The following is a 27488-nucleotide window of genomic DNA, read 5'->3' on the forward strand; positions in this document are numbered from 1 at the left end:
AATTTTCAGTAGCTGCTAGAAAGATGTTTTCATCACCTCTATTTTATGACTCCCGAACCATGGTAATTTTAAGTGCGTTCCAATTTTTGGAAATGTACGGCAGTTAGGACTTCAAAAAATGTTTATATAAGGAGTCTGGAGGCTGGGGACTTGCTGGTAAGCGATGAGTTAATCTTATTATGGGAAAGGGTACATTTGCTTTTTCAATAACCTAGTGTTTTCTGAAGACCTTCTGTGTTATATTTCGGGATCTCAGAATTTGCACCTGTCCTTCCCTGAGGCTTTGTTTCAGACTGCTTGTCAAATTGCAGTGAAGGAGGAATCTTATTAAAATGCACAGGAATGAGGTAGGATGATCGCTCTAGAAAAGGGAAAACAGCGGGTTCATTTGTATATAGTTTCCACTGGCAAGCATCTGCTTTGTGCTAGAAGTATCAAAGTTTAATCATTTTTGTCTAGCCTCTGTTCATTCATCTGGCTTCAATCACTCACCATTTATATAAAGTGCAGACGGAGAAAGTGTTGATTTTTTATAAGAACTTTAACAACATTTACAACAGAATTGTAATATTAAAGTACATTTCCCTCAAACTTAAACCTTTGCAATCCAATTTTGGATTCAGGGGTTCCTAGGGGGCTCTCTCTTTCTGCCATTATACAATGGCGCCATCTGCTGGCTAGAGCCAGTACTGCGGTATTGGACATGCTGGAGCGGCCCTCCGACAACAGAGCGGCCAGTAATGTACAATAACAATTCCCTGGCGGATGTCTTCCGACATCGGAGCTGTATAGCCTTCAATCCGAATGTCTTTAGACGTCAGACAGTGGATTGGAAAGGGTTAAAACCATTACTTGGGCATAGGAATCAGAATTGTCTGTATGAAATTTGAACACCTTTCATTGATGGCTGAATAATCTTGCTATTCACCTATAAGAGTAGAAGCTGCTACATAACTATTGAAAAGCATCCTCCGAACATAAAGAGAACAATATTCAAATGTATGAAGTACAGGTGAGGTTGAGGAACCCACACATACCTGGACTGTGTAGATACTATTTTGGCCTTTGTTTCTCCTTTTAAAAGGTGCATTCCAATCTTGGCAAGTAAACTCTAGAAAATGGTCTATACTTTTGAGTATAGCAAGAGTAAACCACTTCTTAATTATTTTGATCAGTATTCAAGATCTCTGCTTGCTGTTCTTCAGTAGGAAGGTTATTTACTCCCATGAGATGAAATGTTATCCTTGGTCATGTGGAAGACACATGGGGGTGCATGGCTGTTGTGACACTCGTCACAGACAGGACACTGCACTTCTATCTTGGTCAAGTAATGACTGATTAGTTATCGGTTACTGGATATATTTGTATTCACTGTAAGTACAAGATCGCATATTGCTGCCCTTCAATAGCAAACTTCATTGATTAAACTACGAAAGTTTGAGAATTTGTATTATTCAATTATTACTATTCAACTTTCAATTATTGAAACAAAATAAAAACTTGAAGAGTAATTCACCAGATTTTCGTGTCCTTGACTAGAAAAGTCCCCTTTTTTGCTACAGGTTGCTAATTTATGCTATATATAAATTTAACTTCACTTTGAAATGAGTACAGTATAATTGAGCCTGTGGCTAGTTCTATGAGCAAAATGAAGTGCCATGATATGCAAATAGCTGCTTTTGCAAAGGTAAAACAGGTATTGTTCTCTGCATCATGTCCTGAAATGTTCAGGTTTTGCCACGTTTGCTCCAGTTCAGCTCTGATTCTATCTGCGTTATCTCTAGTTTCATGTATTAAATATTAACTTTCTTAACCATTCCAGAAATAATAAGAAATAAATAAAGCCGTAGTAGATTCCTTATCTTATCAGAAAGGCAGGCCACAATTATTCATACATTCCATTAGAATAAAGGTCCAGGCCTTGGAAATTCCTTACCAATTCTTTAAATAGAAATGAGGGCAGCCACACTTCTTTTCTTTTAACACTATTGCCACCAGAATTTTGAAGTGATCGCCTATCCACAGAATAGTGAGTAATTGCTGAGACCCCTGCCGATCTCAAGAACGGGGGTCCTGTGACTCCCATCCACTTCACTGCGGAGTTACTGCACAGTGAGGAGGAGACTGAACAAAGCACTGGTCGCAGAAGCACAAAAGCGCTCCATTCGCTTTCACTTTCGCACTCCATGCCAAGATACCCGAGCTGATGTAATTTCTGCCAGCCGCACTGAAATGCATGGAGTGCTGACCATACATATGTGGATAGTGCTCCATTCAGAGTGACATCACTACGGGGTGAGAAGCCAGTCTTGCAGTGATGAAAGAGCGGGACACACAATCCTGTTCTCGCGATCTGCGGGGTCTCGGTGGTAAGACACCCCACCGTTTAGCCCTTTTACACACGATGATGATTGCTTTTGAGCAATCTTTTGAGCAATAGTGGTCGTGTGTAAATGTGCCCATCTTTTACTTTTCTGGCGAACGATTATTTTATGTTCTGCATAAAATCCATTGTTCGCAAGAAGAGCTGATAAAGACCACACGCTGTGTTCTCCATTGTTTCAGCTGTCAGCCCCGTGGCAGAAAAAAGGGAATGTATTCAGAGAACAGACCACCCGCTGTTCTCTGAATATAGCTCCCAGCGGCTCACACTCATTGCTTAAGCTACTAATTGGTACTAATGGGCATTAGTAGTTTATGCAAAATGATATTTTGTGTGTAAATGGCCTTTATCCTCTTTTCCATGGATACGGGATAACTTGAAATTCTGGTAAAACCCCTTTTAAGGCTGGTTTCACACTTTGCAGCAGAGTGCCATGTAGTGAAGCATGTTTCAAAAAGGAAAAAAAAAATTCACCTATAAAGGTTGTTGGCAATAACGACATTGCAAAACTGTGACAAAATACCATAGCATGTGAGCTCCGGATAAGGCAAAGCTTAAGGCCTCCTTCACATGGGTGACAGTCGCGTGATTTTTGTCACATTGCTACTATGCTACGAATCACATGTATGTGAAGCCTATGCTTTCCTATGAATTGATTCACATGTGGGATGTTTTGTAGCATGCGACATCCCGAAACAAAAACCTTGCAGGTCCGGCGATAGGCACGTGACTTGTGAGGTTTTGTAGCCCATGTTTCCCTATGGAGCCTTCCCCTCTGTTGTATCGCACAAAAACATGATCCTCTTGCAGTGCAGGAAATCCTACTGTCAAAGCCCTAATCTACGCCCTGGCTGCAGGAAGAAATAAAAAAACAGTATACATCACCTTAAAAACACTGTCAGCCCAGTCGAATTTTCTCCCTGGCCCCCAGCACTATTCTCCTTTTTCTCTTCTGGACGGGGATTGAAAAATCCCCGCCTGCTGGAAAGGCTTCCTCTAAATGGCTGACGCTTAGCCAATCGCAGTCAGCGCTCGATGAAGCAATTGCAACCATTCGAGTGATGTCCCTGATTGGCTAAGCGTCAGCCAATCCTAGCCAGCACTTCCAGGAGGCTGGGATTTTTCAATCCCTGGCCAGTAGAGATGAATACCAGGGAAGAAGCTGCAGCAGAGCCGGACAGCACTTGTAGGTGATGTATACTTCTTCTTTTTTTTTTTTTTTTTTCCTCCTTTCTGCTGTTGGGGCTTATTTTCAGGGTAGGGCTTATATTTCAAGCCCTCCCCTGAAAATCCTTGCATGTGGTGCTACAAAGTTGCAGCGATAACGCTGCAATTTTTCTCGTGATGATGCTGTGTCACCTGTGTGAAGGAGGCCTAATACCTGACACATCTATAGTAGTTTTAGGTTTGCCATTTTAGAGTGGCCATTCCCAACCTAAATGATTGATTTAGGCTGGATGTGATTTCATCTGAGTGGTGATCCCACAATTCATATTGCGTTTAAGCTTTATATTGAAGTTTCTGTCCTGGGCTTTCATGTAAAATAGCCGAAAACTGTACTCAAACAGAATGGACAATGGGACCATTGATTTTGAACATCTCGTTATTAACTCTCTATCTCTCATTCAGGTGGAATATATCTGCATTCCTGCAGCAGAAAACTCATACAACTATTGGGAGTGGAAACCCAGCAGACTTAGCTGCGGAATGCAGAAATATTCCACCCGTGTGACTAGAGCCTTAAAGGGACGCTATGAGGTCCTTATCTACAGGCACATGGTATCTGGACAGATACTGATTTTAGCTGTCTTGGAAATCTAAAGTTCCCAGCATGCTGCAGGGCCGGTTTTAGTATGAATCCTTAATAATTTAGTCACCGGTCCACCTTCTCCCTTCTGATTGACAGGTATCTCCACATGCACCGTAACATAGGGACATGTCAATCAGCAGCAGGAGTGTCACTGTACCATGCTGCCCACAAATGGGAACCCATAAGGGACCTGATGGGTTCCCTTTATAATCAATGGTTCCTTTTGAAATAGTTTTCGCTTATTCAGATCGAACCCAAAGATGGTACGCCATTGTGTTCTCCAAAAGGAGAACCATATTGAACGGAGATCGGACTTTGCCCCTGTAGTCTGTTTGCCTCATTAAAGGTACAAACTTTGGAACCATGTTGAACACCAGACCATTCCCTTACATCTTTTTTCCCCTTGAGCACACAATAGCATACCATCCAAGGGTTCTGTTTGAATAGGCATAAACTGTATTCAAATGGAATCCTGAAAGTCAATGGTTCTGTTCATGAGGCAAATAGAGATGGAAACTAATCTCCATTTGCCTCATTAAAGTCAGTGTCTCAGGTTTTTTTTTTTTTAATTCTTTTTGACTATTCAGATGTAACCTAGGATGGAAAACTCAATCTGAACCATAAGCGCATTGTAAATGTAACCATTCTTTGGACTAGTTGTATCACTTGAGTTGATGTGATCATGCAGCGACCGTCACTATTTCCTGGGACAAGCTATAGCTTGCTGTGGGCCCTTTATGTCGGCATGTGGTGCATTCTGTCCTGAGATTATTTATTCTTCAGTATAAGGAGCTTTACATGATGGCAGTAATAAACTATGACTTTCCTTGCCAGACAGACTTCTTATATGAACACAGCACTTGTGAATGTTATGACACGCACGCCAAGGCTGGAGCCGGCCTGTAAACTCCGGCGGCCTGGATCCAAATAGTATTGTTGTGTGCGATGCTGCCTGGCCTGCGTGCAGAAGGATGGGACAGTTAATCATTGATGCAAGGTCACAAGCACAAGGCAATGTCACTTATTACCTTTTAATAATTTGTGTCTACTCAAACGGAGACGGAGTCTGAATCGATAATGACAGTGCAGCCCGGCACTGTGTGTTTGTGCAATAGGAGCAGTGATCTATTTGCTATAGTAAAACATTGAGCTTTGCAGCTGTTGTTCGTTAATGCAATGTTAGTCTAACAAAACCCTCCATGAATGGATTTATCAGTGTGGTCATGGCATTACAAAAGGAGTCTCTGCACTTTTTACTAGTTAATGCTTATGTATGCTTCAGAGCTCATGCCCATGGCCAGGGCAGATTCCACCTGCGAAATCTCGAAATGCACACGACTGGTTCATTTTTCCCAGAATACTTTTTCAAAAACTTCCTTTTTATCATTTCTCCTCACATTTAATGGTAGTACATACACGGAGCAGAATATAGATTTTTACTTTTCTCTTCACCTTTCTTGACTTTGTGGGATTGACACATAAGTGATAAGGATGCTGGAGGTATCCTTGAGACAGGAGTGTCAGGCTGCAGCTGCCAGGCAGTCTTCCAAAGTGAAGTGTCAGTGTAAGTAGGAGGATGAACCTCTGTGGTATGTTGTCCCGATAACCTCCACAGTGATACTTTTATTTGATGGACACAGAACACATTGCGATGGTGTCGGAAACTTTATCAGAGGACTATTTTTAAAGACCATCCATTATATGCTCCATCAGTCATCCGGTTTTTGAGAACTGATTCAAAAAGCTTATTAGAAAAAAAAATAAAAATGTCCTTTTCATTAGAGTTTAGGAGCGTTTTCAAATATCCCATGTACGTTCTATTCCTCTAAGCCCCTATTTAACAAAAACTTGGATAACTAAGATGTGCAAACGGCAATAGAAAATCAGTTATTGCCATTCTTCTCCTCTCGACTAATTACCCTTACTGCTGCTTCAAGGCTTTTTGTTGAAAGAAAACATGAGTCATCTCTGAAGGAGTCGGAGGTTTGGCTTACCGACTGCACAGCCCGGCCAGTATCAAACCATATTTAGAGATATTAGTACATCTACAGAGAGTCTCTGTTCCAGGAGGATGGTTGACAAATCTGGTGAACAGGAAGGAAGTATTTTGTTATAACTAGTAAAAGAAGTAGTAATTGTGTTTGTGTAGCATGACCATTTCAGTGTTAATTTTATTTTTAATATTTCTCAATAAAGTAATTTTTTTTATTTCTTATTTTTTCTTAGACAAAAAAGATTTCCATCAGGTTTAGAATTAAAAAGATTAAAATCAATTCTCTTGTTTTAGGCTGTATGCATACAGCCAAGTGCAATTTTGGACAGTGAAAAAGTTTTTCAAAGTTTTTCCATGTAATTTCCCCCCCCCCCCCCCCCCCCCCCCCCAATGCATACACATTTTTTTATCGTGCTTTTTTCCCCCTGCTCTGTTCTTCCGGTTATTTTTTCTCAGGCCCCCATAGTAACTTGCATTGAAACACATCGGGCTCGCTTGAAAATCTCATGCAAATCGCATGGCATGTCATTGTGCTGCGTTTTTTTTTTTTTATGTTCCTTTTAAATAATTAAGGGGCGATTTTTGAAGAACAACCCAAGTACGACGTGCAGCAATTTTTCTAACTTGGACTATCTGTCAGAGAAATCGATTGTGTGAATTGAAATCCATTCAAATCAATCAGTTATTTTCCTGTGCAAGTTCTGTCCATCTCCGAATCGTACACAACTCGCACATGAAAATTGCCTGTGACTATACCCTTAGATAAAAGTTATAGTTGGTCACCATAGTGCGTGTCATGCCAGATATAACACAGGCCAGTTTCACATGACCGAGAAATTCTTAGAAAGGCAAACAAATCTCACACGAATGTGAACCTCATTCTTTTGAATAGTCATGTACATGAGCGATGCAGTGCGGGGGAAAAAAAAACGCTGCATGTTCTATCTTTTTGCATTCTTTGGAATGCTTCCCCACTGTTTGCAATTGTAGAGTAAAACGCATCACACTGAGTGTAATGTGTACGATGCAAGGTTTGCTATTTTTCCATACTTGCTGATCACCTGATGCAGCTGAAAGCCATCTGGTGAAGAGCGCTACTTCACAGATATGATTGGAGGTGTTTTTGGCGTAGTTGGTGAGTGCGATATCTTCCCATTATCGTGCTTGCCCCGTGTGTAGGTAGCCTAAAGGCCCTTTTACACACAAAGTTGATCACTCAAAAGATGGCTTTTGAGCGATCATTTTGCCTAAACTACTAATTGGTACTAATATCAATTAGTAGCATATTAATGTGTGTGAGCCACCGGAGCTATATTCAGAGAACCGCTGGTGGTCTGTTCTGTGAATACATTCAATTTGTTCTGCCCTGTGGCTGACAGCTGAGATAATGTTATCAGCACTTCCTGCAGAGAACACAGCGTGAAGCCCCTGCTATCAGCTCTTCTGCCGAAAGATGGATTTTATGCTGAACATAAAATCATTGTTCGACAGAAAAGTGAAAGATGGGCACATATACACGCAACAATTATCACTTAAAAGATAGCTTTTGAGTGATAACTGTTGCGTGTAAAAGGGCCTTAACTCTCTTATGGTGCCTTAATCATAACTGCTCAGTAATACATCCCATTTCTTGTAAACCTTCTGAATGAATGGCCATTGGCTATGGACTCTTATGAAGCCTTGTGTACAGGTCACCCTTTCTTACGTTTCTAGCCAGGGATTACAGCCATTTATACAACTAAGATAGATTTGCATGCATTATAAATAGATATTCAGAAAAAGCATGCCTTTCTTTTACTGGTCTATGGACAGATATTGTGGTTAGAGATGAGCGAGCATACTCTCTAAGGACAATTACTCGAGCGAGCATTGTCCTTAGCGAGTACCTGCCCGCTAGGAAGAAAAGGTTCGGCTGCAGGCGCGGGTTACAGGTGAGTTGCGGCCATGAGCAGGGGGGGGGGGGGGGGTGGAGGGAGAGAGAGATCTACCCTCCGTTCCTCCCCGCTCTCCCCTGCCGCCGGCAGCCGAATCTTTGCTCCCGAGCGGGCTGGTACTAGCTAAGGGCAATGCTCGATCAAGTAATTGCCCTTTAGCGAGTATGCTCGCTCATCTCTAATTGTGGATTATAGATTTTATTTTATTTTCTTCTTTTGCTCAGAGATCACAAAGGCCACTGAGCATAATGGATATCAAATCCATGTGGAATAATCCTATATACAGCCCAATCCTTGTCCTGGTGCAAAGTGGGAGGTTGATGTGATGTGAAGCAGCTGTGGGCTTCGTCCATTAATGAGGTGATCTAACCACCTACATATTTAGCAGAAGGCATTATGATATATAAAGCTTTCAATTATACATGGGCCAAAGATCGCAGGATGACTTTTTGTAGAAACCGGAATAAGTGAAAAATCCCATGCGCCCAGGGATCTAACCAAAAATAGTGGGACACTAGTGTGGCGTTGCAGAGTTTTGGGTTAAACCTCTGAGCACAGGGGATTTTTCACTCCTGGTTTCTTTATTTGTCCAAGACCTTCACGGCATCTTAAGATCCTCTCTGCAGCAGCTCTCTATCAATTGTCCTCTGGAGAGAGTGCCCCCAACTTCATCCTTTGTGTTGCCCACTTAGACTCAAGGCGTGGTGGTCAACCCTTCCACAGGTTGAGCAGCACACGCCAGGTGAGTCCATCTTTTTATTTAATTTTTTTTTTATTTATTTTTTCACTTAATCTTGGCATTCATCCATCATTTTTGGAGGAGCTGTATCTAAACACTTTTTGTCTTTCCTATTGGATTACTTTTCATTTATGTGGAGCAGATAATAATGGGGGAAAAAATATTAAGGCGCCAAATCTACCAGCCGAAATAGGGGGTGGGTGGGGGGGGGAGGGATGTTAAAGGGGTGGTCTCGCGAAACCAAGTGGGGTTATACACTTCCGTATGGCCATATTAATGCACTTTGTAATGTACATTGTGCATTAAATATGAGCCATACAGAAGTTATTCCACTTACCTGTTCCGTTGCTAGCGTCCTCGTCTCCATGGTTCCGTCTAAATTCGCTGGCAGCTTGCTTTTTTAGACGCGCTTGCGCAGTCCGGTCTTCTCTATTCAGCACGAGCCGCTTCAGTGTGCTCCCCGCTACAGCTCTTCTGCGCATGCGCAGACGAGCTGTCACTGCTCGGGAGCGCGCTGCAGCGGCCATTCTGCACCTTCCTCTGTTAGAGGAAGGTGCAGAAACTGGAGCTGCCCAGCGGAGAAGCCGCCCAGCCCAGCAGCCCCGAGAAGCGTCCCAGGTAAGTGATGGGTCGGGGGGGAACTAGCGCTGCGCCGGGGGAACTAGCGCTGCGCCGGGGGGGGGGCTGTCGCTGCGATGGGGGAACTAGCGCTAGGCCGGGGGGGCTGTCGCTGCGATGGGGGGGCTGCCGCTGCGCCGGGCTGCGCCGGGGGGGGGCTGCCGCTAGGCCGGGGGACCTAGCGCTGGGCTCCGGAACCTAGCGCTGGGCTCCGGAACCTAGCGCTGGGCTCCGGGGCCTTCACCTGGGCTGAGGGTCTAGCGCTGGGGAGCCGGGGGCTAGCGCCTTACCTGCTGCCTGGCGGTGGGCGTCTGGTCGGCGGCTGCGGGGCGTCTGGTCGGCGGCTGCGATGCGTCCGGTTGCCATGGAGACACAGCTGGCGGCGTCTCGGGAGCGCGCACGTCGGGCTGCAGCGAGCGACGGGGAAAGAGCCGGCGGCCATCTTGAGAAAACTTTATAAGTTGCTGAAACGCTGGAACGGTAAGTACAAACCAGCTAGAAATGTCATTTACAGGGGGGCTTAGTAATGTGTACTTAATGGGGGGGACTGGGCAAAAAAAAAATTTAACTGCTTCCTCGAGACATCTCCTTTAAGATATCCCTAATTATAAATTGACCCTGTTATGCCTAGTATGCTTTATATAGCTTCCTCCCTAAGGGCTCATGTCCACGGGCAAAATATGATTTAAGATCCGCAGCGGATCTCCCGCATGCGGATCCGCATCCCATAGGGATGCATTGACCACCCGCGGGTAGATAAATACCCGCGGATCGTCAATAAAAGGGATTTTAAAAAAAATGGAGCATGGAAAAATCCGGACCATGCTCCATTTTCGTGCGGGTCTCCCGCGGGGACGGCTCCCGCGGGCTTCTATTGAAGCCTATGGAAGCCGTCCGGATCCGCGGGAGACCTAAAATAGGAATTTAAAGTATTTACCATCCGGCGCGGGCGGGGAAGGTCAGCTGTTCCTCACGGCCGCATCTTCCTTGCTTCGGCTCGGCGGATGTGCCCGGCGCATGCGCGCGGCACGTCGACGACGTGCCGGCGACGTGCCGCCGGCGTCAGGAATTCATCCGCCGGCCGAAAATGAAGATCCGGCCGTGAGGAACAGCTGATCTTCTCCGCCCGCGCCGGATGGTAAATACTTTTAAATTCTTATTTTCGGCGCTCATGTCCGCGGGGCAGGAGGGACCCGCTGCAGATTCTCCATGGAGAATCTGCAGCGGATCTGATTTTCCCCGTGGACATGAGGCCTAAGGCCTCATGTCCACGGGGAAAATCAGATCCGCTGCAGATTCTCCATGGAGAATCTGCAGCGGGTCCCTCCTGCCCCGCGGACATGAGCGCCGAAAATAAGAATTTAAAAGTATTTACCATCCGGCGCGGGCGGAGAAGATCAGCTGTTCCTCACGGCCGGATCTTCATTTTCGGCCGGCGGATGAATTCCTGACGCCGGCGGCACGTCGTCGACGTGCCGCGCGCATGCGCCGGGCACATCCGCCAAGCCGAAGCAAGGAAGATGCGGCCGTGAGGAACAGCTGACATTCCCCGCCCGCGCCGGATAGGTAAATACTTTAAATTCCTATTTTAGGTCTCCCGCGGATCCGGACGGCTTCCATAGGCTTCAATAGAAGCCCGCGGGAGCCGTCCCCGCGGGAGACCCGCACGAAAATGGAGCATGGTCCGGATTTTTCCATGCTCCATTTTTTTTAAAATCCCTTTTATTGACGATCCGCGGGTATTTATCTACCCGCGGGTGGTCAATGCATCCCTATGGGATGCGGATCCGCATGCGGGAGATCCGCTGCGGATCTTAAATCATATTTTGCCCGTGGACATGAGCCCTTAAACTTCATCTTCCACTCGTCATCCAGGAATTACCTCGGCAAAGTACACATTGATGTGACTTAAGGAATTTTTTTTTTTTTTTTATAGCTATAGGAATCCGGCCTTGACTGCGGCTGCGACCTTGTGTACCTGTCATTCTCTATTTTCTCTGTGCTGTGGATGGTCTGCACAGCTCGCCGTTGGACATGTGCAATGCAGATTTTTTTTTGATACCCTGCTTTTCCCGTGTCATCGCCTAGCGACAATGCAGAATCAATTACCTTTCTGCAATGTCAATTGTGAAAGGTCTGCAGATCGAATGGCTTCCATTGACTCAATGGAGGCTGTCCGCGCAAAAATGGAATAGATATATATATATATATTTTCATCCGCAAGCGGATACCGCAATTGGTTCCCGCTCATGTGCATGAAGAAGGTTTTTGCTGCAGAATCTGCAATTTATCTCCACCCATGTGCATGAGGCAACTTTGACAGAACAAGTGCAACATGGTGAACCATAGGTGTAGGACAGCAATTTTATTTCTTGCGTCTCCCTTTCTCTGAACGTTCTTTAGTGGTGTAATAGCTGTAGTTAAAGGGGTTGTCCCGCGAAAGCAAGTGGGTCTATACACTTCTGTATGGCCATATTAATGCACTTTGTAATATACATCGTGCATTAAATATGAGCCATACAGAAGTTATTCACTTACCTGCTCCGTTGCTAGCGTCCTCGTCTCCATGGAGCCGTCTAATTTCAGCGTCTAATCGCCCGATTAGACGCGCTTGCGCAGTCCGGTCTTCTCCCTTCTGAATGGGGCCGCTCGTGCCGGAGAGCTGCTCCTCGTAGCTCCGCCCCGTCACGTGTGCCGATTCCAGCCAATCAGGAGGCTGGAATCGGCAATGGAACGCACAGAGCCCACGGTGCACCATGGGAGAAGACCTGCGGTCCACCGTGGGTGAAGATCCCGGCGGCCATCTTAGCAAGGTAAGTAAGAAGTCACCGGAGCGCGGGGATTCGGGTAAGTACTGTCCGTTTTTGTTTTTTTTTTTAACACCTGCATCGGGTTTCTCTCGCGCCGAACGGGGGGCCTATTGAAAAAAAAAAAACCAGTTTCGGACAACCCCTTTAATCTTTGAATTGACCAGGCGAGTACAGCAGACTTGAGACAGGTCCATTATATCAGGTGAAAATAAGTACATTAAATGTTTTAATTTTTTTTTCCAACCAGAATTTGACTTTAAAGCATGCCCGTCATTTCAAGTGTTTGTTTTCCCCTCCAGAATTAAGCTGCCATGTGTACATGTGGAATTACATTATATCTGATCACTATAAAGCATGTGTAAGGAATTTTTCACCAGGGTCCATCTGTAATTCTTGGTTATCTCTAGCTAGTGGGTAGAGACTAACTGGTATGATGTCTCCCTAGTCCTCTATAACACACCATCAGAAGTAGCAGCACCATGGTGGACATTATACAGCAGTACTAATGCAGCGCCGTCTTTGTCTCTTTGTAACTCCTTCCTTCTCCATTGACTTGTATGGGCAGCATGTAACCTGATTCCTCAGTGAACTTATCTGTTTTGAGCTGGATTTTATCTGTATTTCAGAATTAATGATCAATGTAGGAGGCAGAGGGAAATCAATGGGAGCTGTGCCTGCAGTTATAAGCGCTGGCAACTACATGGGAGGTCGGCACGGAGACTTCCGCCCTGACCTCTGTGTTATTGCGTCGCTGACAGCATGCACCCACTCAGCTGATCAGTCAGGGGCCCGAGTGGCGGACCCCGGTGAGAGACCTTATTGGAATGCGAGCAACTAGATGGTCATAATGATGGCTTGCCTGTACCTGGGCCGTTTTGACCAGACTGTTAGGAGGTGTTGGGACAAGTGAATGTGTGAGGGCACGTACATAAGACAACTGGGTTTAGGACGCCCTCAGCAGACCACCAGTAGAGCAGATCGTCTCATGGTCCAACCGTTTCATTGTCTGCCATCCTGTGACAGGTGGCGCCATAGTTTCAGTCCCCTGTGTCTGTCAGAAGACTTTCTAGGCGCTTGGATGAAGGACATTTGGTCTCACAGCACCCATTACCTGTACTCCCTTTGACACCCCCCATTGCCTCCGTTTGCAGTAGTGTCATGAAAGATAAAACTTGACTGCTACAGAGCACAACCTGGTTGTCTTCAGTGACTAATCCGATTTAGTTTGAGCACTGATGACGGACGTGTTCATGTCTGGGGACCTAGAGATGAGCGCATTTGTTGTGGAGTGGCACACTGCCTCCACTGCTGGTGTGATAGATTGGGGGGGGGGGGGGGGGGGCATTGCATACAACAGTCGGTCATCCCTAATAGTGGTACCAGGGATAATGACGGCTCAGCAATGTGTTCAGGACCTCCAGCAGCCACATGTGTTCCTCTCATTGGCGGCTTCCAAAAGGCATTTTCCAGCAGGATAATGCTCAGCCACACACACAAGGGGGTCGCAGGAATGTCCCCACAACATTGTCACATCTCCGTGGACCGCTCACCAGATTTATCGTCAGTAAAACATGTATGCAACCTTCTGGGATGCCAACTTCAACAGCTCATGAGTTTGCATTTTCTAAAGGCTCAGTTACAGCAAATGTAAAGTGATATTCTGCAGAATACCATATAGAACCTGTATGTCTTCATGCCCACCTGTATCACATCTTGCATCCAACCTAGAGGTAGTACAACAGAGTACTAGAGCCTCCATGCCCACCCGTATCACATCTTATATCCAAGATAGAGGCAGCCCAACAGGGTACTCGAGCCTCCATGTCCGCTTGTACCACATCTTGTAGCCACGCTAGAGGCGGTACAACAGGGTACTAGAGCCTCCATGCCCACCTGTATCACATCTTGTAGCCACGCTAGAGGCGGTACAACAGGGTACTAGAGCCTGCATGCCCTCCCATATCCCATCTTGTAGCCACGCTAGAGGCGGTACAACAGGGTACTAGAGCCTGCATGCCCTCCCATATCCCATCTTGTAGCCACGCTAGAGGCGGTACAACAGGGTACTAGAGCCTGCATGCCTGCCCGTATCACATCTTGTATCCAAGCTAGAGGTGGTACAACAGGGTACTAGAGCCTGCATGCCTGTCCATATCACATCTTGTATCCAAGCTAGAGGCAGTACAACAGGGTACTAGAACCTCCCTTCAAGGGGTCCGTTTTCTGCAATACGTTTTTCTCTGATATTGTAATCCCTTATATCAACTCTGCAATCACACATATAAAGTTTCATTAGATTCCGACAACTTCTTCTAGGGGGGGATGTTATGTTTTTGTTTGTTTGTTTTTTGACGATGTGTATGTATCCTGTGTAATGCATAGTATGGGGTGGGACATGACACAGGTTTTAAAGTACACCAAAGAGAAAACCCTTCTGTCCTGCTCCACCCCCAAGCCCCTCTGATATACGGTATAGGTTTTGCACATTCCTTTTTATATTTTTTACATCTCTCCTTGTTCTCTGTACCTTTTTATAAAATGATTGAGCATACATAAGTAGAAATTATCCTTGGCTTTTATGCTGTAACGTGTAGGAAAAAATAATTTGGGAGTAGACTTGTTAGGTAGATCTAGTTGTTATGTTTGGTTGGCAGTAGTGAAATGCTACATTTCATACAAAATATTCATTGACTTTTTTTTTTTTTAATTTAGGAATAAAAGGCATAGACATAATATATACAATTAGCCGGATCGCTCTGAATGTTCTTATGAGTTGACGTTGATGCAATGGTAATCTTTCACTGCCTGAGCATAGCTTTACTGTAATCCTTGCACTCTCAAGCATAACCCCAGTAAAATCTCTTAAAGCCCTGGCTAGCCATCCAGTGTGAAAGTGTATTAGATTCTAAGCCTTCTGTAATCCTGCTATTATTCAAGTTGACATAATCTGTACCCTTGTGCCTTAAATGTGATCGCTAATCGGCTATGAGCTGGCATATTCATGTTCTATTTGGTTCATTTCCTTGGCAGAGCGTGGTGCCAGAGGCACACAATGATGTCGATGCTGCAAAACAAACTAGTAATTCAGTTATGGAAAATGGACATCAACTATACACTGGTATGTATGCTGATAAAATGGCGTAGCATGGTTAGTTCAATTTAATTTTACTCAGTTAAGGTAGTTGTTTTTAGCTAAATAGTCCCGTATATTCTTTTCTATGCTCCTTGCACATTTGGCGCCTCCCATATTTTTAATTAAGTAGAAACCTTTTGTAGGCAATAAATCTGTTTTTAGAAAAACTGTATATATTACAACTAGGTGTTTGCTGATGCAGAATTACATTGTTCTTTATTAAGACAATGGCATGCATTTTCTGAAGCTAGGTCATTTGCCCTACTTTCTGTCCATGCTTGTGTTGCTTGATTTTTGAATGACTTTGCCAGTTCAAGTATTCTTGCCTAATGCTTTTCCCATACATGTTTAACAGAGAAAGCGAAGATCCCATTGGATTCTGTCTCTGAGGTTCCCATGCTTCCAAAACAGGACCATTTACCAGGTCTGCCAGTCAGAATGCCACACATGCCTGTTACCGCTGTGACAAAAGTATGCGGAGACTCCCACTCTATCACTTCCAATGGAAGCAGCCGTCAGCATGCCTCAGAACCAAAAGGTCCAGTGGAAATTGTATCGAAGCAAAGCGGTACGCAAGGTGAGAACGCTAAAGGATTAAAGGTTACATTCCTGTATATATCGTCATAAGCGAGATCATAAGTTCATCTAAAGAATTACACCTGCCAGCTGTAACTTGCTTGTGAATATATAATATGGGGAATCAGCAATTTGAACACCTTTTCTTATGTCCCGATCCTACTGTTTTTAGATTTCCCTTTTTTTTTTTTTTTTTTTTTTTTTTTTTTTAAAGAGGGAACCAGTTTACAATTTTATTTCTTGATTGGTAAAACTTGTTTGCTGCCAGTTCATTTTCTGAGACTTGGCACAGTCTTTTTTGGCGAATATTCAGATTTGATTGTGAGTGTCATTTAATTACAGAATATAGTAATAAGTGCTTTTTAATACACAAAGCTTTTATATTGTAATAAACTGATTTACATGGAAAACAACGATTTGCTAAATTCTGTTCAGGAAAAGGGAGAAGGGGAGGCGATTTCCAGGACTTGGATATTGATGAAATATCCTTATGATACTTGGGATAAGTCCTCAGTGTCCGGTCAGTGGGGGTCAACCTTCAGGCACCCTTTTCCTCCCCCTGATCAGCAGTTTCAAGGGGCTACAGTGCTTCGGGGAGCGTTGCAGACTCCTTTTTATAGGCCAAATACAGAACCACTTTTAAGGCCACAGGTGGCAAGACCATTCATCTAATAATTTGTATATCTACTTGAGGTGTAACTGCATGCCAAGTTTTGCAGCAAAACAACTTCTTTCTAGGTGTGTGTTTTTTTTGTTTTTTTTTTTTTGTTTTTTTTAAACTAGTGTAATTTCTAAAGGACATTACCCTCTGCTGGTTCTCCTCCTACCTATCTGACCGCTCTTTCAGTGTCTCCTTTGCTGGCTCTACCTCCCCTCCTCTTCCCCTTGCTGTTGGGGTCCCCCAGGGCTCGGTCCTCGGCCCCCTTCTCTTCTCTATCTACACAGCCCCTATTGGACAAACCATCAGGAGATTTGGCCTCCAATACCACCTGTACGCTGACGACACCCAGCTATACACCTCTGCCCATGACATCTCTGCACCCTTCCTCCAAAACATCACCGACTGTCTGTCCGCTGTCTCTAACACTATGTCCTCTCTCTACCTAAAACTAAACCTCTCTAAAACTGACTTACTGGTATTTCCACCCTCCACTAACTGACCTCATCCTGATATCTCCATCTCAGTGTGTGGCGCCACCATAACTCCTAGACAACATGCCCGCTGCCTTGGGGTCATATTTGACTCTGATCTCTCTCTTACCCCCTACATCCAATTTCTGGCCCGAACATGTCAGCTGCACCTCAAGAACATTGCAAGAATCCGCTCTTTTCTCACTGTGGAGACGTTAAAAACGCTTACTGTCGCCCTCATCCACTCCCGGCTCGATTATTGCAACTCGTTGCTGATCGGCCTCCCCTGCACCAGACTCTACCCTCTCCAATCCATCCTGAATGTGGCAGCCAGGCTCATCTTCCTGTCCAGCCACTACTCAGACGCCTCTGCCCTGTGCCAGTCACTGCACTGGCTGCCCGTTAAATACAGAATTCAATTCAAACTCGCTACCTTCATCCACAAAGCCCTCCACAGTGCAGCGCCACCCTATATAGTCTCCCTCATCTCAATCTATCAACCAGCCCGGGCTCACCGCTCTGCTAATGAAACCAGACTGAGTGCCCCTTTCATTCGAACTTCTCATTCCCGCCTCCAAGACTTCTCCAGAGCAGCACCTGTCCTCTGGAACGCACTACCAAAGGCTACCCGAGCAATCCAGGACTCGCAGAACTTCAGGCGTGCTCTAAAAACGCACCTCTTCAGGGAGGCATACCGCATTCCCTAAACAAACCCCTCTGTACTCCGCCTGATAACATGCTCTCTGACCTACTGACTGCAATCCCTGCTAGCCATCATAAACCGCTCCTGCAGTCATACCGTTTCTGCCATCACACGGCTAAATGTCTGACCATTGTCTATGTGTATATCACCCCTCACTCTCCACCTCGCCATACCGCGCACATCTCCAGCCCTTTACCTTCTGTATCACCCCATTATTTGTAGTATGTAAGCTCGTTGGAGCAGGACCCTCACCCCTATTGTTTCCATCAACTGATTACTATATGTAACCGTGGTTCTGTAATGTTTGTATTTTGTCTTTCTGTATTCCCCCCTGTCTATGTAAGCGCTGCCGAATATGTTGGCGCTATACAAATAAAGTTTATTATTAATTTCAATCAACAGCCACTATAAAATCCTTGGTCTCAAAAAAAAAAATCTTTACCCTCAAATGATAAATTAAGCTGCCTGCAAGTCAGCTAAATTTTGAGCACTATTTGAGTATTGTTAGTTTTTTTTTTTTCTGCTATATAGCTGGTCATAATAAAAATGGTTACTAATTAATATACAAAAAAATTTGTTACATTTAGATGAATATATATGAGTTGTAACAACCAGGTCTTGTAACAGTTTCTGTTACAAGTAGGCCTGTTACCAAGTACTTGGGACCACCTTATCCTGCATACCACCAGTTTCCTTTGCCATTTCTGCTAATCCCTGATGATAAAGGGACTGACGGCAAATAAGAGCAGCTGAGTGATTGCATATTATTACACAATACCAACAGTGTACAGTCAAACCTCTACTTTCGTTGTCTTCTCCTTTCACCAGTGTCGCTGATTTTTCTAGCCAGTATTTCGCCTCCAGTTTCGCTGTCTGCTTCTAGTTTTGCCGGCCCACTTGACCTCGCAGGTGGCGTCCCCTTCCCTCTTCAGGCGCTCCGGCAGGCTTCCATGTCGGAACTAGAGGTTTGACTGTAGTGGTGTTGCAGATTTTACTCAAGTTACTACCAACAATACTTTTATTAGTTTATTTTTAAAGGTATCTGTACAGTTTTTCATAAATTTCCAGCTCAATGATAAATTAAAGAATGTAACAAAGGACTGGCCCTGTAGAGACCCTTTCATTGCAGCTAGCTTAGAATTACACTTCCTCCTGCTGGCAGCTTCCTTTGTTTTATTTTTGAGTTAATTGAACATCATTGAGTAAATCCTACATAATTACACAGATTAACAATTATGTTTTTTTAAGCCAGCAAAGCCGCGGATCACACTCCTGTAACTGATAGTTAGGTGAAAATGATAAATCGTTAGAGTAGATTTGAATAGCACTTAACTAAAAGTGGTTTGTTCTGTGCGATAGTTCATTGCTGTGAGATATTGCACTTCATGCTTTGCTAACAGCCTTCACATAATGTTACCTAAGGACATTAAATAACTTTGGGCCCTTCTTGTATTGGACAATTATTATTCAGATTCTTTCTGAATCTTGCAAATCTGAACAATTAGGCTGGGCTCACACAGAGCTGATTCATTGCGGTTTTCCTGCAGAATTTCTGCTTATGTGGCAAACCACTGACAAGCTTTATGTGCAGTTTTTTAAAAAATTTTTTTTTTTTCTGCGGTTTAGCCACAAAAACTTCCAAAGAATTGACATGCTGCGTACTCCAAAAACACGCCGCAACATTTCCGCACTGTGAGAACAACTTTTTGCCAAAACACATTGACTTTGGCTTGCACTGCAGACGCAACGGTTTGTCCGTCCGGCGGATCTGCAATGAGTAAAGGCAGGAAATCCACGATGAATCCACCCCGTGTGAACCCAGCCTTATTCAGTTTAAATGCTGCCAGTGACTGAACTAAAACAATTATCGTTCATCATTCAGTTTCTGCAGACCTAAAAATCCGATTACAATCAGCTTGTGTAAATAGGCAGTTGTTCATCTATGAACGACTGCCTGTTTACTGTGAATGGAGGTGGGTGGAAGTGCTCTCCAACCTCCCCGGTCTTCATTCACTGAGCTATCATGGCTCCTGTGTGAAAGCACAGGAGAAATTATTGCTGGGACGACTGTCCGGAGCCTAAGCACTCAACAATCGTCCCGTGTAAAAGCACCTGTCGTCCTGTAACTTTTCTATACCCTAAGTGCACATGAGTTGCCATTTAGTACTGAGACCCATGAAAGAGTTGCTGGTATGAAAAACTTCCAACACCCCCCCCCCCCCCAAAAAAAAGTGGTATTTAAATAAGTTGCTCCCTTCTGCAAGTATTGGTGAGCATTCACATGGTGCTTTCCACTACACTATAGGACTCTGTCTCAGTTATGTCACAAAACACTGTTGCGATGGAGCTCCTGAATTCAACCATTCACTTTATTAGTGGAATGGACACCACTTTGGTTTCTGCTTTGATAAGGATTCCATTCGTTTTTGTTATATTGGAGTATAGAATAGTGTAGTCGAGCCAGCTTGACCTAATTCCATCTCTAAGGTCGAGGATTCAGAAGTATTTGTGTTGTTTTTTTTTAAACTGCAGAGTTTTTACTATCTTAAGGGAAAAAAAATCTTAGGTGCTATTGTTGCTCACCAGTATATTGCTTTGTTCACAACAGCGGTCATTCCAGTCTCTTCAGTTTTTTTTTTTTGTTTTTTTTTAACCATGGGAAAAAAATTGCTTAGTCCTGATAGAACCCATTGTAAGTCAATGAGCTCTTCCAGATGCATGGAGAACCCAATATATTGAAAACAGACCTGTAATGGCTGTTAGCAGCTACAAATATCTGTATTGGGGCTCACACCCACTTGCATTTTTTAACGTGATTTGTCAATGGGACTTTCTAATGTTAAAAACTCAAGGGCCTTTCTGTGTTTGGGCTACCTTGGTATGACTACCTAGGAACCTTTACTAACTTGGGCTTATTTCTCAGCAGTAATGTTGTGTGTCTCTCCTCACTTGCTCAGCATCTCCTGTGACATTGGAGAAGACACAAGGACTTCAGAAGCAGCCGCTCACCATACTAGGGATCCCTCCACATACCCAGTGGAGCAGAGAGGGGAAGCAAGACTGAGCAGGTGGTACAATTACTGAGATGGACACAGAATAGTGCCACCTGCTGTTTCCAACATTAGTTCTGGACTATTGAAGGCTAAAAACTTTTTTGTTTTTACACTTCTTTAAAAAAAAAAAAAAAGTGTTTCAGACTAAACTAACTATAGGCAATATTTTTTGTGGGACAACCCCTTTAAGGAATGACTTTTTCATTTGAACCAGGTGTTGCTTGGATGACCTCATTCTAAATACTTGCTGATGACCTGGTTAATGTAAGGATGAGGTATTGTTATCGAAACACTTCAGCTTATCATTTTCTCTTCTTTACTCCTAGGTGCTGTCAGGACATGGAATGCCAGTGTTGTCAGGACAATGGGTATAACGGCGAACTCTGGTGAGAATCCTCTTGTCTTACTACTTAAACTTTTAATTCCCTCAGTGCTGTGAGTCAATGGATTATGTGATTATATGTGAAGTATAGCCATTAAATGTAAACTATTAGAATCACAGTTGATACCTGACTGTAATGCTCTGCAGGCGTCAGAGTTCTAACACATAATCCCAGCAAGGTGGAATTTGTCTACATGTGCTTGTCATTTAGTAACTTTCTCCTCTTTCAGTTAAACCTGCTAGAAGTTATGATGTAATAGTGTGTGTTGTGTCAGTGGTAATTCATGCCTGAAAAGAGCATTGTCAGCGAATGACAAAAAGAAAACAAGACTAGGACTGATCTAAATTAGAGCATCGATTTCAATTCCCTAATAACACTAAAATAGTGCAATGTCTGAACATCTTCTCAAAGTCCCAATCAAAGAGACAAATGTTTGAGCTGCATCCCTCTTTCATTAGGCTGGGTTCCCATACGGCGTATTACAGCGGAAATCTCCAGGTTTGGCCGCAATGAAAAACCCAAGATTTCCGCTGGAAAAGCACTGCTTCACAACCCAGGGCACTTAGCTGCAGGTTTTGAAGCTGCTTGGCCGCATGCTTTTCCATTGCGGACGGCGCTCCCATAGAGGAGAGCGCAACCGCAACGGGGGAAAAAAAAGAATGAACCTGCTGCGTCCATCGAATCCGCAGCGCCGGCTTCTGCCAGGTTTGCCGCGCTGGATTCGCAGTCCTGTGTGGATGAGATTTCTGAGAAATCTCGTCCACATGGTCGGCTAATCCCGGGACTCGCAGCCGCATGCGGATTTGCTGCAGCGACATTCCGGACAGAATTTCCGCGGCAAATCTGCCCTGTGTGAACCCAGCCTTACAATACAGCAGTTGCTCTATTTTAGTCGAGTGCACTTTATTTGGATGTCTATTAGCTGCACTCATAACACATTTTTTGTGGTGACAGTTACTTTTTGAATAAGGTTATGGATGTGCATAAATCAGATTGTCCCCTCTTTTCTCAAAAGTTGCTTTAGCAGTTATTGAACTTTTTGCTTTTTTTAACATTTCAGTAACAGATTCATGATTTTGTTTTTGTAATTTTCTAGAAAAAAGCCTATCTGCTACAAAATCTGCACAAAGCTACAGTGTTTCCAGCACGTCAATCTCTGAAAGGTATGTGCTTAATTTTGCATTCACTTGATAGGCCGTTTTCTCTAAAAGTGGTTATTGTATCCGAAATTTTTTTTATTGGGGTTTTGTGTTTATGGAACAAATCTTTGGGGTATGAAGGATCATGCAAATCGGAAGATGCCCATTGGAACAAATGCCTTTACAGCGCCACCTATCAGAAGGCGGCATTCTTCCATGTCAATGTCAGACATTTTAACAAGCCTTGTAATAATGACTGGGGATTTAAGTCAGTCAGGCTTCTCCAGAAGGAAAAGTCATGGACAGGCCGACCGTTTTTGGGGCTTTTCTCCTAATCGGGTGACAGTATGTCGTTGGAAATTCATTTCGATACATTTCATATAACATTTGATAATCCCTGCTTGACACTATAATTCAAAACTGTACTACTAAATATTTACCTACTACCACTTAAAAGGAGCATGCTCCCTCGACTTCTAACCACAGGAGAATAACACATAGAGGAGTGATGTTGGGGACAAATGGCTGTTGGGAACAAGCTGCCTATTCTTAGTTTATAGTTAATTTTTCCTTTTTTTAATAGAAAAGGGAAAAAATAAATCAGCCAAAAAATGTCTATGTTCTGATGTTCATACTTATTATATACTAGTATATCTCCTGCCAAGGGAATTTATTAGCTTACAGCCTATATGGATATGCCTAAACTCTTTAAAATTATTTGAGGCAAAAATGAACATTCCCCATCTTTATCTTGGAGACATGGGCTTTGAGCTGCGTCCCTTGCCAGTCACTAGATGGATTGAAGAGGCCATGACCCTTTAGCTTAACTTGCAGAGGATTTGCGATGCATCTTTTTGACCATGTAGCTTGTATATGTTAGTCTAGAGGTTTTCCGGTTGTAGACCATTGATGACTTATCCTGAGGATAAGCCATCAATAGTAGAATGACTGGGGTCCATTGCCCAGGGCCTCCACAGATAGGCAGTTTGCCAGGCTGGCATGCCAATTCATTGAGCTGAGTTCTATAGGAAAAAGACAGCTCTGTTCTTACAGTAGTGGCCAGGCTTTGTATTACAGGTAAAGTTCTCATTCGTTTCAATGGGACGTTCGCCTGCAATACCAAGCCTGGTCACTACAGTAAGAACACAGCTCTCTGTTTCCTGCAGAATTTAGTTCCATACATGATTGCACCAGCCCAGTGAACGGCCTATTGGCAGGGGTCCTGGGCAACAAATTCCTGCCAATTTACTATTGATGACTGATCCTGAGAATAGGCCACAAAAGTTTTTATAAGCGGAAAGCACCTTTTAACTTGTTGAAAGCACTTGTTTCACTTGTAGAAGTTAGGCTTGAATCAGTGGTATCTTGCTGCACAGCTAATTATCCTAAGAGTGCCTTCACACTAGCGATAAAATCGCACAATGCAAGAATGAGTGAAAGCGTTATGAAATCAATGGTTTCACTCATTTGATATGGGGTGAAAAAAAATCGCAGCATGTCCCATCTTTCTGCACCTTTTTTTTTTTTTTTTATTTTTAATCTCCCATATTTTCCTATGGAGCCTTCTTTTTTTATCGCAGAGTATGAACTTGCGACTTTCATGCAATGCATTTTTAACATTATAAACTCCTATTGTCTATCACAAGACAATTGCAAGCGGCAGTGATGTTTTTGCAAGAAAAAGCATCGCTGATGCTCAGACATCTCATGAGCAAAGTTGTGACTTCTCGCGGCAATTTCGCGCTCGCCAGTTTGAAGGAGCCCTAAAGGTGGGAAAAAAAGGTATGCAACGTGATCAAAATTTACCATACAGCAAGCTAATTCATTACAGCGTGTCACTAGTCCTTTTACTACATGGAAGGGGCAGCTCTTAGGGCTCTGGAGCTCAGAGTGGGCTGTGGTTTAGATTGACCTTTCTGTCATTACCATGAGTAGTGTGAACCTAACCACAGCCACCACAACATTGGTAAAGAATGTAGAAACTAGCTGAAGGGACTCGTTACTAATCTTGTACAATGATGAATGGAATTGCTACATTTAACAAATGTTAATAATTCAGACAGTCAGACATTCCTTCACAACACTCGCCGTACATGTACGATGCAGCGGGGCTGGTAGTTCCCATGTTGCGCTGATTACCAGGGAACCAGAAGCTGAGATTCTAGTAATCAGATTGGAATCATGGCTGTAACTTGCAGCCGGTGTCCAGCTGCAAACCCCAGGATAGAGATTACCTCTGATCCGGGTGACTTTAATTCTATAGATTCCACTATCCATGCAGACAACATCATCTAGAGTGTTTTGGGTGAAGGAGGGAGCCCTCTCCCTCTCCAATCAGCACTTCCGCAATACAATCATGGGGTGCTGATGTTGCCATGTTCGGTGGCCTGTGAGCGACAGTGCTGTACTGTCAGCAGTTAATGTCAATGAAGATAATACACTGTACTAAGTGATCAAAAGAACACCACAAATTTGAGATCAAAGAGTTTGTAACAATCAGTACTATAAAATTATTTATCCCATATGGCAAACACCGCTATAATTAAGCAAAATCACTGATTTTGATCATCCTGCCTCTCAAAAAAATATAAAAAGCATCAACTCATCCTGCAAAAATTAAGCTCTCATACAGCTCCATAGATAGAAAAATAATAACGTTATGACTCTCTGAATACGGTGATTCAATAAAAAAAAATAATTCTATAGAACCTACTGCTGTTATCCCAAAGTAGTGGAATCGTAGTGACCCTGAGAATAACAGAGCGTAACATATCCTTTATACCGTATGGGTAACTGTATGGGAAAACAAGAAAAACAAAGTCCGCATTGCATTTTTTTGTTCACTTTAGCTCTCAAAACATGCAATAAAAAAATCATCAAAAAGTCACATGCATCTCAAAATGGTACCAGTGAATGAATATGCTTTTCACAGAAAAAACAAGCTTAGCAGCTTTACAGTTGAAAAAATAAGTTGTGTCTCTGAATATGGTGCTGCAAGGAAAACAAAGTCTATGAAAAATGCTTTTATTTTTCAAAAGTGGTAAAAAAAAATTATATATATAATATCTCACTACAACCATAGTGACCCACAAAATAAAGACAACAAGCCATTCATTCCACACAATGAACGGGTTCCGAAAACAAACACATTGAATTAGCAATTTCTTTTTTGAACAGCTTGTCTCTTAAAAATGTAATAAAAACTATCAGAAATGTCTTCATCCCAAATGGTCCCAATGAAAACGTCAGCTTATCCCCCCAAAAATATGCCCTTAATGTCGTAGTGGGGTGATTTATAGGACTTCGGATGTATACAGAACTGAATTGGTGCATTAAAAATAGATTTCCCCCAGTCGTCTCCACGACAACACCAACTGAGATTGCCTCCTCCTGGTAGGACAGGAACATACTGAGAGGTTAAAAGCTCCCCCCCGTCCCCACTTTCCTCAGTGTCTTCCTGTCCTGCCAGGAGGCAGGATCTCTGAGAGGAGCTGGTGGAGAAGCCAGCGAAAGTATACAGGCGGATCGGAAGGCAGTGGCTCACCCTGTCATCCCTTCGCAGCCAGACGACTCCCGGGACGCCACATGGGGTGGTAACCCCCGGGCCAGGTTCCTCCCGCGGCGACCCATGGGGGGTTCAAAGCGGGAGCCTCAGTCCCCCTCGTCCTCCGGCAGAAATTACAGCGCGGCGCTCCAGGAAGCCCTTTGACGGCAGGGGGCGGGGCGCCGCATCTCGCGTCCAGCGCGATGACGTCATCGCGTCTGCATTAGGAGCGGAGGGGGCGGGGCTTAGCGCAGGAGCGCGAAAATTCAAATAGGAACCTGAGAGAAGCCAGAACACCAGCACTACAGGTCGCAGGGTGTCTGCAGCACTGGTATAAAAATGAGTGCTCCAGCCCCAGAGACAGCTGAAACCTCAGCCTCAGCGGCCGTAAGTAGCCAGTGCGGCAAAAATACAATGCAAATATCCAGTATGTTGTATATGGAAAAATTGCATGTTTACCCGCAAAAATGCTTTGTTTGTCAGGGGGATAAAAAAGACATCCCCCCCCCCCAGAACAAAACTGCGAAAATGCGTGGAATGCGGGACGAGACTGCCAGCCACGTACCAGAGGCCTCTATGCAAGGCATGCGTGGCTAGGCTAGTCAGAGAGGAATCGGGGGGGATTCCTGGATGACGTTAGGAAGCTGGTGAAGGAGGAGGTTCGATCAGCTCTAACGTCACTGCCGGCACCGCCAGCAAAACGCCAGAAAAAGGCGTATGTTCCCGAGGAGCCTTCTGATTCCGAGAATTCCATCGGATCAGAGCAAGAGGAACAGGCGGCCGAGGAGTCCTCAGAGGAGGAGGACTACAGGAAATATTTGTTCCATCAAGACGACTTGACGGAATTAATTAAATCAGTCAGGGCTACATTAAAAATGGAACAGCCCAGAGAGCCACGGACTCTACAGGATGAAATATTCAGTGGACTTGGGGAGAGGCGTAAACATACCTTCCCGGTCCACAAAAACATCTCTAAAATAATTCAGAGAGAGTGGAGTAAACCAGACGCAGGTTCCTTCTCCGCTCGAGGCGTAAAAAGGAGATACCCCTTGGAAGAGGAAGCTTGCGCAAGCTGGGACGAAATACCTAAAGTAGACGTCCCGGTGGCCAAGGTAGCCAAGAGGACGACTCTTCCCTTTCAGGATGCCGCACAGCTAAAAGACCCCATGGATCGCAAGGCAGAGGGACTCCTAAAGAAATCATGGGAGGCAGCGGCAAACATCCTTAGGCCAGGGATCGCAGCCACTTGCGTGGCGCGGACCCTGGGGGTATGGTTAGAGCAGTTGGAACTACACCTGACCAACAAAACACCAAGGGATCAGATCCTTAACTCCCTTCCCATCTTGCGCATGGCAACTAACTTCCTAGCGGACGCCGCGGCCGAGACCGTCAAGCTCTCAGCAAAGGCCACAGCCTGCTCTAACTCGGCCAGAAGGGTGTTATGGCTGAGATCATGGTCAGGCGACCTGGCCTCGAAAAACAAATTGTGTGCCCTCCCATTCTACGGCCAATTTCTATTCGGACCGGACCTAGACAAAA

General features: G+C 44.3%; 1 protein-coding gene across 1 annotated transcript in view; it reads left to right on the forward strand.

Annotated features, from left to right (window-relative positions):
• LOC136625499 (smoothelin-like protein 2) overlaps window positions 1–27488 on the forward strand; it is a 90252-nt gene that overhangs the window by 28907 nt on the left and 33857 nt on the right. Inside the window, exons 2-5 of the mRNA XM_066599711.1 lie at window positions 15318–15405; window positions 15776–15997; window positions 21210–21269; window positions 22363–22429. Of these exons, the coding sequence (XP_066455808.1) occupies window positions 15318–15405; window positions 15776–15997; window positions 21210–21269; window positions 22363–22429 (437 nt within the window). The remainder of the gene's footprint in view (window positions 1–15317; window positions 15406–15775; window positions 15998–21209; window positions 21270–22362; window positions 22430–27488) is intronic.

This window comes from Eleutherodactylus coqui, chromosome 4 (assembly GCF_035609145.1).
Source record: "Eleutherodactylus coqui strain aEleCoq1 chromosome 4, aEleCoq1.hap1, whole genome shotgun sequence".
Classification (NCBI taxonomy): domain Eukaryota; kingdom Metazoa; phylum Chordata; class Amphibia; order Anura; family Eleutherodactylidae; genus Eleutherodactylus; species Eleutherodactylus coqui.